Raw genomic sequence first — 12,770 nt, forward strand, 5'->3', positions numbered from 1 at the left:
CCAACACCTCGTCGGCTAGCCTGGCTTCAGTAAGCTCGGAGCTTTCGACCGGTCCAGTCGCCTTTCCCTTCGATATTCACGGTTATCTCCTGCGTTATCTAGTCGATCGTACATACTATCGACGACATGTGCGTGACCAGCCCATGATTCACCGTATATCGTACGATTATCGTCGATAAGAGTGGAAAAATACGGGGCTATTTTCTACCGAGATTCTTCGCCATGTGAAAAGCCACCGATAAGAGACGATTATAGAGAATTCTAGGGATGGACTAGCCTGACACCTTCTTTAAAAGCCACGTATCTCTCCTCACCTTTGTTATATTTGTATTTGGGATGCTTCCTTCGTAAGACATTAACGAGAAACGACTAATTTTATTGTCCAGTCTGTTTTAACTCTTAGATGTATTTATAGGTGACACAGTGTGTGCTTTCGATTAAGAAGCTGCATTGAAAAATTGGGTGAATAAATATATTATCGATCGATGAGAGTAAATGATTGGTTTAGAACATCAGCGATCTCGATTTGACTAACGTGAAAATGTATAAATTGATCGCTAGTGAAACGAAGATTGAATGAAAATTGTAGATTATTAAGGAGATTATTCGAAGGAAATTGTTTTGAAAGGATTACATCGAAAGGTGGTTCGAGCGTCGGTTACATGAGGTTAGATAAGTTTAGGTGAAGGATCGGTTGACGCAGTGCACGAACGTAGTCGAGGCTGGTGACACTGTTCCGGGAGCACCGGCAGCGGGATCATGAAGAGCAGGACGGACAGCATGCACGATGCAACGAGGACCGCCTCGAGATCGATTCGAAGACCGTGGGATCAGCTTGATTACTATAACGGAAAGCGGATAGTGACGTGGATGCCTGTCGCGCGATTTGCTCGGGCTTGATTTCTATCTGGCTTTAGTTTCAATCGGAAAACAATTGTCTATCGAAGTTGATTGTCGCTCAATTAGAAACGCTACTATTTAGAAGCTTGGAAACGAAGATTCGAAGATTTGAGAATGAAATTGGGATTGAGTTTAAGAACGTATTAATAATTAGCAAATTAAGAAAGGAAAATAAGTCCGATTTATATTAAATTAGACGAGAGGAAAATGAACGTAGAATATAAGCTAAGGATTTGGAATTAAGATTAGTCGACGATTGACTATAAACGACGCTCCTTACTGCAGGTTCTTGTAAGTTTAGAGCGAAGATTTTGAGAGGTGTACGTGAAATACTCTGGCAGTGCATTACGAAATCAAGAGCGAAAGAAGCGAGTTGTGATTTGAAAACGACCATCCATGTCTGACTAAAAACGATCCTTACTGAGAGATTTTCTCAAGATTACGGTTTGAAAACTAGTCAACCAACGTCTGACTAAGAACATAATAATTATTAACATAAACATTAGAAAGTTTGAACAGCCACAAGGTAGTTTCATAATTGTGTGTTACGAAACCAAAAATGGAGGAAAGTAAACTTGATCTCTGATTTACTTCAATCAGAATTCGAAAACGGGCGTCGATAGATGCCTATTTTAAAACGATATTTCTCACGAGTTTGAAACGAAGCTCGAAAGGTTTGAGATAGTTGGGAAATATAAAAGGTTTGGGATAGTTGGGATATATACAAGAAATAAGCATCTTTATCTCTGATAGACTTACTCCAGTTGGAATTCAAAAATAGTTATTTATTGACGTTTAATTTAAAAATCATACTTTTTACGAGTTTGAAACAAAGTTTGGAAGATTTGAGGTAGTTTGAAAGCATATTACTACCACTACTAAAGAGAGGAATAAACAAGTTTAATTTCCAATTTAACTTAACAAGCCTCCATCGACGTTTGACTAGAAAACATACAATCTACTAAGTGTTTGTGTAAGTTTGAAGTGAAGATCTAAAGATTTGGGCAGCCGCAAGACGTCTGAGAACGAAGTAAGTCCCATTTCCAATTTGCCTAAACTACGATTCGACAATGAGCATCGATCAATGTCTCATTAAAAAGGGCCCCTCTACTAACGAATCTTAGAAGGTTTGAGCCGTCCACAATAAGATCTGTTACGAAACCAAGGTATAAAAGAAGTAAGTTTTCACAGAAAAATTGTGATCTAAGAACACTGGATTGAAAATTCAAGGATAAAAGCCTCAAAAAACGTACTACTTGTAACTGAAGATAGTTGTTTAATTAGCAATGGTACTTCACAGTATCCAAGTATTTTGAATATTCAGGAGAAAGGTTAAATTCCCATTGAAAAATAAAGATTATTCGTGGTCTAATCAAAAACACTACTTTACATTAAAATTTTTCATACAGAATGAAAAGTTTCGTTCTACAATAACTTTTAAAATATCAAGAAGAAAGAAACGTACTTTTTAGTAGAAAAAAGCTAAAAGTAATGAAATCAAATTAAGAATCACATTTTCCGCCAAATTTTCTGAAAAATGGATCTTAAACTTTCTATATGTTATCATGAATTTGTCACGAAACTAAAAATTCCGGAACAAGATCGGGATCCTAAATATTAATATAAAAGTAACAATAAAAATTAGAAATCAAGCAATGTCCGATTAAGAGGGATCTTTTCTACTGAATCCTTGTTAATTCTCGTATTCTGAATATCAACGAAACTAAGGAAGAGGGAAGACATCGACTCGAAGTTAACTTTGGAAGATCGTTACGTCGATTCTTCGCTAAGTTATTATTAAGGATCGAAGAAAACGGCCGGATGCACAAACGATTAATTCTCGGCCCAGTGAAGATCCAGGGATGCAGCAAAAACCAACGGTGCATACTTAAAGGACGCCGTTGAAGAGGACAAACTGTTAAAGAGACGTCGACGTAGCCTTGTCGAACTCTTTCACAGTATAATAATAATATCAACGTACATCAATTAAACACCACAAAAAATTAGCAATTCGACTATCTACAATAATTTTATCGAAGCTCCACGTTGATCAAACAAAGGCGTTCTTCGATGAAACCCTACCTTTAAATGTTACATAAGGAAGATATTGTATCGGAGATAGAATTTTTTTAAACTTTCGTCGGAGAAGGATGTAAGGATTTGAGAAGAAAATTGTTGATTAGGCACCGGTGAGTTTTGGAATTTTTTTAAAATTCTTTCAAACTTCTTTTACACAAAGAAAAAGTTAAGAATCAAATTAAAAATTGTGAATATAGGAGTAAATTTTAGAGAATTGTGTAAAAGTTCTTTCAAAAGTTGTTTGAAATTCTTTCCTCTTTTGAAAAAATGGCGAGAATTAAGAAAAAGTGTAAATGAAAGAAATGTTGGGTTTCGTCGTCTCTCACACGATTGTGGGACGAGGGAGTTAGAAAAGGGTAGTATCGCGGACGAAAGTAGACGTCGAAGTAACGGATGGTCGCGTCGTTCTTCGCTACAAACGGTTATTTTCGGAAAGACGTAACATGGGGACGACGAACGGCCCGTTGAATATCAAATCGCGAAATTTCATAATTCTGCGATTAGACGTGAATTTCCCGTGAGAGTCGTTCCGTTCGATCCTTGGGGGATGAAACGGGATAGAACGAGTCTCCAAGTTACACAAGACACGTTCGCGATGAAAGATTGCACGATCCTTTTTCATAACGCTTTTCTACGTAGGAAAGGAGATTCAGAAGATCGTTAAAAAAAATTCGTGAAAATTATTAAAATGTAACAAAATTAAATTATGAAGTATGAATCGTAAAAATGATTGTACGCTGTAAATATTCTATGCATAATTCTATATATCTAAACAACTGTAAAAAGAATTCTACGTATAAAATCATATATATATATACATATATTAATATGTATGCATGGGCATTTTATTTCTAAATTGTATCGTTAAAAATCATAAAAAAATACAACAAAAGTATTCCCATCGAAAAATTATTTTTTATAATTCTTTATACTACTCTTATTGCGAGGAAACTTATAAAAATAGTTTCGCAAATATACCTCCCAGATTCTCGTACCATTTTCCATGTCAAGAAAAGCTCACTAATTAAAATTCATACTAATAGCGCGTCAAAAAATCAAAACATAATTTTTCGAAAAATCTATTATTCTTTTCAAAAGTTGCCCTGTGCAAATAATGAGAAGCTGTTAAAAAATACCTCATCACGAGCAAAGGGTTAATCACGACTGTTTACAACTTTGCTTTTAATCGTCTGTCTCCCGCGAATTTCATAAGTTTCATGAATACAGAAACGGGGTGAGCAAAGTACAACGGTGAATTCTGTTATCAAGAATGGAGAAGGGGCGAGGGGATGGGGCTAGCGACATTCTGAGCGAAAGGAATAACTAACTGGTTTCAGGCTTGGTGTCTCTGAGGCTCGCAGCACGGTCCGAAGAGCCCGTAAAGTTTAACAAAGCGAGGGGGTTACAATGCGAAGTGTCCTCTCACCTCGTTCTCCCGAGAACTCCGCACGTTAAAGCCTTGCAGCGCAGCTATACCATCGTGCTCAATGCTAATTAATTCAGACGTAAGATGATATGGAGTCTGAAGACGAGGTGGACGAAGAGCTGCCGGAGGTGAAACACACAGAGGTACGATAATCCCACTAAAAAAGATGCAAGAAAAAGAGAAATGAAAGAAAATGAAGAAACAAAAGATGACAAGTTAAATTATTTAATAATTACTATTAATTAATTGTTATGTTTATTAACTTATCAAGGACCAAGCAGAGAAATAACGAGTGAAAATGAAGAAAATATTATTGAAAGACATAAATACATAAATGGTAAAAAATTTTAAATGCAGATAATTAGTGAATATACAATAGTAATCATCAATGAACAAGCCTAAAGTGAAATGACATGGTTAATAAATTACGTGCTGAAAACTAAAAAGTAACTACGTACTAGGGATTCTCATAAACGATTATTGTAAACAACTAGAAGAAGTTATAAAAATGATACTATAAAGATTGTAATATGATATTAAAAAAATCACATAGGTGGACCGGAATGATAACTTAAAGAAGTTCGAGACAATGAAAATTTCAACGAAACCAATGTCCTCGAAGACGGCAGAGCGAAGCAAGTGTCACCTGGTGTGCTCGCTGAATCCCGAGCAACTGGAACCACCCGTTGTCCCCTGTAATGATCCTGATAAGACGAAGACGCAGGAAGAATCAAAATTACCTTTAAGCACCAGCATCAAGACTGATACGAAGGACAGCGAAATTGTCCTGAAGGACAGGATATGCAGGAGCAAAAGGATCACCTGCCAAGATACGATACACGAGTACGACGAGGACGATAGTCTCACTATGGAAAAAGTTGGCAGGTAAGTAAATATTTTGTTCTTATACCTGAATATTGTTCGTTATCGCTAATCTATACATTTATTTTATAAAATTTCATGTTGCTTTTGAATATTTTATTTCTTAACGTGGATCGGCATATTAATAGATATCATAGGCAGAAAGCTAAAAAAAAGTACATTTTTGTTACGATATTTTTCCAAAAAGGTACCTCGAGGCGCATCCAGACGCGGCGGAGACCTGGTTTCGCGAGAACGCGAGCCTCGAGCTTCGTCAACGACTTCAGAGTATGACTGTGGTTCAAACCAAATCACCACTGAAGAACGTACACCAACAGGAGAACCTTCTGAGTCGAAGCAAACGGAACAGTGTCACCTCCGATCTGTTCCAGAGTTGGCTGGCCTCCAGTTCACCGGCGAAACGCAGTAGAAGTCCCAGCAGGTGACTTAACATCTTTTTAATCTTTTCTATTTTAAGAACTTTTTCATCTTTTCAACGTTATATGTAAATATTCAAAGAAACTTGTGTCTGAGGGCTATGAAAATTTTTCAAATAAACAAATACGTTCTACCTCGTTTAGGTATCTACTATACTTAGATTGCAGTTACTTATTCCCTATAATTGCGTTTATAAAAATATTGCGATTTACATAAATATCTTTAATCTACTAAGGATGAAAATTTATAAAAAAATGAATTATTACTTTAATTTGCCCTTATCATCAACGGTTTGCTAAAGAGTAAAAATCTTCATTCGTAGAACAAAGAAAATATCAGAATACCTATAAGATATGATCGTGTATGTTAAATCCAGGACTTACACCTCGTTGGTAGGACGAAGAGAAGAGCTCAACAGGTTAGATGAGAGCGATTTGTTCATGGAGTTGATCAGGGATGTGGCGAATGAGCTGGATATCAACGTTCTTTGTCATAAGATCCTTGTGAACGTCGGCCTGCTCACGCATGCTGATCGTGGAAGCCTTTTTCTGGCTAAAGGACCTCTGGAGGATAGATATTTAGTTGCAAAATTGTTCGATGTGACGCAAGACACTGAATTGGAGGAAGCCATTCAAAGGGCGAAGAACGAAGAGATTAAGATTCCTTTTGGAGTTGGAATTGCTGGCTATGTAGCTCAAACTAAGGAAATCATCAACATCAAGGATGCTTACAAGGTACGCATAAAAAAGAGATTCGATGAATCGATAATAAGTAAGATGTTAAGCATAAGAATGGTTGACAATTTTAAAAAATAAAGAAAAAAATTCTGGATAAAAACATTTCTAGGACAAAAATAGTTGATAAATGTTCCTTTCTAGGATCCAAGGTTCAATAGTTCCATCGATATGAGAACGGGTTACAAGACAACATTGATTTTATCTATGCCTATCTGCAATTACGAGGGAGACGTGATTGGTGTTGCACAGATTATAAACAAGACTAATGGTAGTAACGAATTTACCGATAGAGACGTGGAGGTGTTCCAAAGGTTAGCGAATGTTACCACTCGTTAAAAGTAAAAAGCAACATTACGGACTCTACGTTATGCCAAAGAATTACGCTAAATATTTTCTATCGTGGATACAGATTATAGACTATCAGACGATAATCTAATGGCAAGTGAAACAAATAAAGACAAGACAGATAAGACAAGATGGAAACAATTGGAAAAATACAAAATATTTATCGTTGAATATTGTAGTACAATAGCTGCCTATCTTTGAAATAAATTAAAAACATCGAGACATACATATTCTACGTCTGTATGAAAAAACTAATTACAGGTACCTAACATTTTGCGGAATCGGAATACAAAACGCACAGCTTTTCGAGTTATCGGTGCAAGAGTACCGAAGAAATCAGATTCTGCTGAATCTTGCTAGAAACATATTCGAAGAACAGAACAATCTGGAATGTTTGGTCACGAAAATAATGACCGAAGCGAAGGAACTTCTAAAATGTGAAAGATGTGCCGTGTATCTTCTAGATCTTGACTGCGGCGAGGCAGTAAGTTCATTCGAATAATCAACCTCAACGTAATTAAAGTACGAAACAGATTTTTGATGAATTTCTAATTTTCTCTACTCGGTTGTTAAATAGCATAGAATAAGTAAAGCTGTGAGAAAAGCGAGGATTTCTCGAGCCCTTTGAAAGGGTCGGCGAGGAGCGTAATAAGAAATCCTAAGTTTCGTTTCAGGGCCACCTCGAAAAAATCGTCGAACGACCGGGAAAATCGACGCAAGAGTGCCGGAAACCGCTGTCGAGGAGAGAGGTGAGTGACACCGGCAACGTGTTGCTCGAGTTCGTAAGTCTGATCATCTTTTTCTTCTTTCCTGGCGGCTCAGAGTAACAACATCGAGATGGAGGACATTTTCCAACAACACGTAAGTAAATCTCTTGGTCCTTGACGTATCAATAGCGTTTAATATTCTTAATTTTTCATTTTCCTTTCGCGTCAAAATTTCTCTTTTTATGCCTAGGCATTGAACGATGCAAATAAATTTACTACAATCTTCGAGATGGACAACGAGACTCAGGAAGCTAAAGTCTACAGACCTAGCGGAAGCGATCTATCGAATCCTCTGGGTCAGATCGCAAGATACGTCGCTGCTACTGGTCAGATTTTGAATATTGGAGACGTGACCACATGGTTGAAGAAGGACGTTGTTCAAGCTGGTAGTGGACCCATCAAGAGTATCCTTTGTATGCCAATAGTTAATGGACAGAGAACTGTGATTGGCGTTGCTCAATTAATCAACAAGGTTGTTTTTCATTTTTTTTATATCAAATACTTTTATATTTTTTAGTTTTCAGGAGTGAGAATCTTTGATAATTAGAGTGATTATCTTCTATTTTTTATTAGAAAAATTAATAGTTTTTTTAATTAAAATTAAATAGTTTGAAATTGAAAAATCCAATATTTACGAAGCTCACTATCGATCTACGAAATCTAAAGTTCAATTATCGATAAACTATTCCACAGGACAACGGAACATCCTTCACGGACTCAGACGTATCGATCTTCGAGGCGTTCGCCATTTTCTGCGGCCTCGGAATCCACAATACCCAAATGTACGAGTCAGCTTGTAAGCTGATGGCCAAGCAGAAAGTAGCTCTTGAATGTCTGAGCTACCATGCGACAGCCAGCAATGACGACACATTGAAATTAACTTCTGAACCGATACCGTCCGCGGAATGTTATAATTTGTACAGTTTCACTTTCATTGACTTCGATTTGACCGACGAAGACACCTGTAGAGCTACAATTAGAATGTTCAAGCAATGCGACCTCATCCAAAAATTTCATATCCCCTACGAGGTTCTCTGTAGATGGGTTCTCAGTGTCAAGAAAAATTATAGGTAAGAAAATTGTTAAATTAATTAAAGTATGTTACATAATACTCCAAAAGTAAATGGTTTTGGAAATTTTGTCAGCAGAGTCTCCCTTAATTAACTATCGAAATTATTATAAAAACTGCATTACAACTTATGAAATGCCGTAACAAGATTACAAACAATTGGATTGCGGATGTTTATGTATTTATAAAATATTTAAATATACATGCGAAATATTCAAGATGAAGTACTCGTTATAATGTTTATGCAGCGAATCAAATCTCTGTCTAGATTGCATTTCCTTTTATTTTATAATTTGCACAACATCCACAGTCTAATAGTAATGCCGAGACAAAAATGAATGAAAATGTATATTAAAGTAACTTGTGGAACCTGCTATAGCATGGAAATTTCTTAACTATTTTTAGACCAGTCAAGTACCATAATTGGAGGCATGCACTAAACGTCGCCCAGACGATGTTCGCCATGCTGAAAACCGGCAAGATGGAGCAGTTCATGACAGACCTTGAAATTCTTGGACTCTTAGTCGCTTGTTTGTGTCACGACTTAGACCATCGAGGAACCAATAACGCGTTTCAAATGAAGACAGAATCGCCGTTGGCCATTCTCTATTCAACAAGTACTATGGAACATCATCATTTCGATCAATGTGTCATGATCCTGAATTCGGACAGCAATAACATCTTTCAGAGTCTATCTATGGAAGATTATAGGAAGGTGATGAAGGTGGTTGAAAGTGCGATACTTTCTACTGATTTGGCTGTTTATTTTAAGAAGAAAAATAGATTCATGGAGCTGATCGATGAGGGAGAATTCGATTGGCAGAGTGAGGAGAAGAAAGAACGTAAGATTAATTTATCAATGATTACCGTAAAAGCTAGTAATTCACCTATATATCATTTACGTATATCCTCTGTTTCCTCTATAGTATATCCTATAATATGATGAAAGATAGATCTGAAGAGTGGTTTCGGTTGATTTGCGATATCATAAATAGTGAAAATGAAATTTGTAATTAAAAATTTAATAACTGGTGTTCTGTACCGACGGGGTGACATCAAATTTAATATTTTATTATTTCTTTATAATAGAGAGAAATCTAAGTAAATATTACTCTATTTCCATAATGTCTGCAAATTTGACGTTTAATTATATATGATTTTTTATACTCGTGGAAAAACTAAATCTAGAAAACACCTATTCCCCTATATCCAGTATACCCAGAGGTGATATCCAGTAAAATAAATTCTAAGAGCCTTAAATCCATAATGCGCTAAATCCAATAGACAGCAATTTTCCTATATCTATAGTAAAATCAAATCTCGAAGTCATATGTATATATATACTATATTTATAATAAAATCTATCCCACCTAACAGCTAACAGTCAACCTAACTCTACATTTCTAACATTGCCTAACTTAAATTCTATTGTAATTACTCTTCACTGACAGCACTATATCAAATACCAAATTCTCATCCTTCGATTTCCACTTTCTATTTCCAGTGCTATGTGGAATGATGATGACGGCGTGCGACGTGAGCGCCATAGCAAAGCCTTGGGAAGTACAACACCGCGTAGCCAAGCTAGTCGCCGATGAATTCTTCGACCAGGGTGATCTAGAACGTCTTCAGTTAAATCAACAACCAGTGGCCATGATGGATCGTGAAAGAAAGGACGAACTTCCCCAAATGCAAGTTGGTTTCATCGACGTGATATGTCTGCCTTTATACAAGGTCCTCTCAGACACTTTTCCATGGATCATGCCTCTCTATGAGGGCACCATGGAAAATAGGCAACATTGGCAAGACCTGGCTGAAAAAGTCGAGATGGGTTTGACCTGGATTGATCGTGACACCATTGACGAGCCTGTAGAAGAATTCATTTCCTATGAACCCAAGGACATCGAGTTCACTGTCACGACCTTGAACTGTGCTCACGTAGACAGAAAAGAAGTTGCAGAAAAATCCACGTTAGGAAGATTCGCTTCTTTAAGAAAAGGAGGTCGAACATTAACCAAAGGTGTCAGACATCGAATCAGTAGGTCACTTTATGCTAGAAGCACTCCTGAAGATGCTGCAAGATCGAAAGCTTTGATACCTGACAGAAAGAGTCGGAACAAATTATGTTTGCTCATTTGACGGCTTACGTCCACCACTCTTGAGAGCATACCGGAATGACGAAAGAAAAATAGGAAGATTTTATGAAAAATGTAAAATTTTCTTAAGATTAGCTCTGGTGGACGTTGATAGTGTCTACTGGCTAATTTATACTAGCTTGCAACTAGTTATTTACGAAGAAATAAAGATTACCTTGAGCTCTTGATGTTCATAGAAGATTTTGAAAAATCACGGTAATCAAGATTGTTAATAGAATTATGGAGATAACAGAAGATTAATGGAGAGTAATTCATTGAGAATGAAGAACTAAATTCTAGAGAATATAATGACTGTATAGTGGAGCAAGAAAGAAAAGTTCATAGAAGGTTTTGGAAAATTGTGGTAATCGAAATTGTTAACAGAACGACGAAATCATTCGTTAAATAATGGACGACTGTAAAAATGAAACTTCTAAATGACTGTATAGCGAAGATACGAAGCAATGAATGCCTTGAAAAATCAAAAACTATCAAAGTAACATGGAATTGAGGTTTCCTTGAACGAAGAAAATATTTAAGATCACAGAGTCAAAGCTGAAAATGGGAGCTTGCAAGATTTCATTCCAAGACTGTCGAGTCTTTAGGTGGGAAGTTAGACGAATAGTCGATGGCTAGGTAGTTAGACTGGTGATGAGTTAGGCAACCTTCATCGACTTTTACCATTCAGAAAAAGAAACGTGATGTAGTCGACGATGGTACGAATTCAATTTTGACAATCTTTTTTGTATTACATCTCGATACCTTATTAGGATAATTCCAGAGATATAGAATCGATGAAAAATGGAAGAATGGATCTCGCGATTTATAAAATAGAAAAGAAAAGAATAGTTGGAAGATGGGCATTTTTATATATCAATGGAAAGGAGACGAAAAATACAGAAAAAATAATGAGAAATATGTACCCAAATGATAGGCATTTTTATATTCCAAAGAAAAAGAGGGAAAATAGAGAAAATTGTAAAAGAAAAAATGAAAACAACAGAAAATGTTGCAGTCTCGATGCATTCTCGAGACATTGCATTTCGATTCCACGCGTTTCTAAGATAGCGCCGAGAATCAGTCAGCGATAAAGGTATGTACAAGGCAAATTAATGCTTACGAATCGAATTAACGATTCAATTACGTCATTCAACCACACCAAAAATTGCGTCTATGACGCAGGAAATAAATACGCGATCTCGCATTCTGCAATTCAAGGATGTGACTCGCAATCTTATTTTTGTATTTTACTCTTTTTTTCTTCTTCTTCCTTTATACATATCTTTCCTGGTGTCAATAACTTATCATTAATCCAAGTATCTTTCCTATTTTCTGTTGTTTTAATTAATATCCAGAGGATGATAAGCCAGGAAAAAGCTCAAAAAGAATTCGATGAGTCTTTTGTTTCATTAAACTATTAAGTATTTATGATTGAATCGTATGAAATCCTTGTCACAGATGGTGTTGTGCAAAATAGATATTTTCTTGATGAAACAAAAAGACACAAGCGTGATACAAGCCTGGCCGATCCGTGCTAATAGTACGTACAAGTATCAATTAATTATTCAGGATCGTTCGAGTGCGGTGTTTAAAAAAAAATGCAAATATGTGAATACTGCGACAAGAGTGAGACTGGTTTCTAGTCTTTTGATATAGCCACTGTGTACGAACATGCCTGTCAGAGACTATCGCACACGACTAAATAAAATCTGAATGTGCTCAAAGTGTCTTACACTTCTTCTACCTTTTCTCTGTCCCCTAGAAATAAATTAATTTTAAATTAAACAATTTATAGAAATTAAAAAAAATTAAATAAAAGGTATGAAGTATGGAAAGAATATGATAGAATCTAGTGTTTATATACTTGATTCTAGAAAAAATACAATAGTATTGAATTTTCGACATTCAAAGGACATCTTTTTTGATGAATGAAAACTTCACAATTTTTCGATCAATAACTCATGAAAATATTATTTATGATAAATATTAATTAATTAGTTTATCAATACCTGA

General features: G+C 36.0%; 1 protein-coding gene across 1 annotated transcript; it reads left to right on the top strand.

The window, feature by feature from the left end:
- Pde6 (phosphodiesterase 6) lies at nt 1-12,481 on the top strand. Its single transcript, XM_033347586.2, has 13 exons — nt 1-3,089; nt 4,317-4,548; nt 4,959-5,290; nt 5,475-5,708; nt 6,081-6,438; nt 6,583-6,752; nt 7,048-7,270; nt 7,461-7,535; nt 7,609-7,647; nt 7,744-8,025; nt 8,247-8,623; nt 9,028-9,464; nt 10,127-12,481. Exons 2-13 carry the CDS (start codon nt 4,495-4,497, stop codon nt 10,759-10,761), a joined length of 3,216 nt encoding a protein of 1,071 aa, XP_033203477.1. The 5' UTR covers nt 1-3,089; nt 4,317-4,494; the 3' UTR covers nt 10,762-12,481.
- Nucleotides 12,482-12,770: the final 289 nt, after the last annotated feature.

The sequence above is a fragment of the Bombus vancouverensis genome, chromosome 15 (genome assembly GCF_051014615.1).
Source record: "Bombus vancouverensis nearcticus chromosome 15, iyBomVanc1_principal, whole genome shotgun sequence".
Taxonomy (NCBI): domain Eukaryota; kingdom Metazoa; phylum Arthropoda; class Insecta; order Hymenoptera; family Apidae; genus Bombus; species Bombus vancouverensis.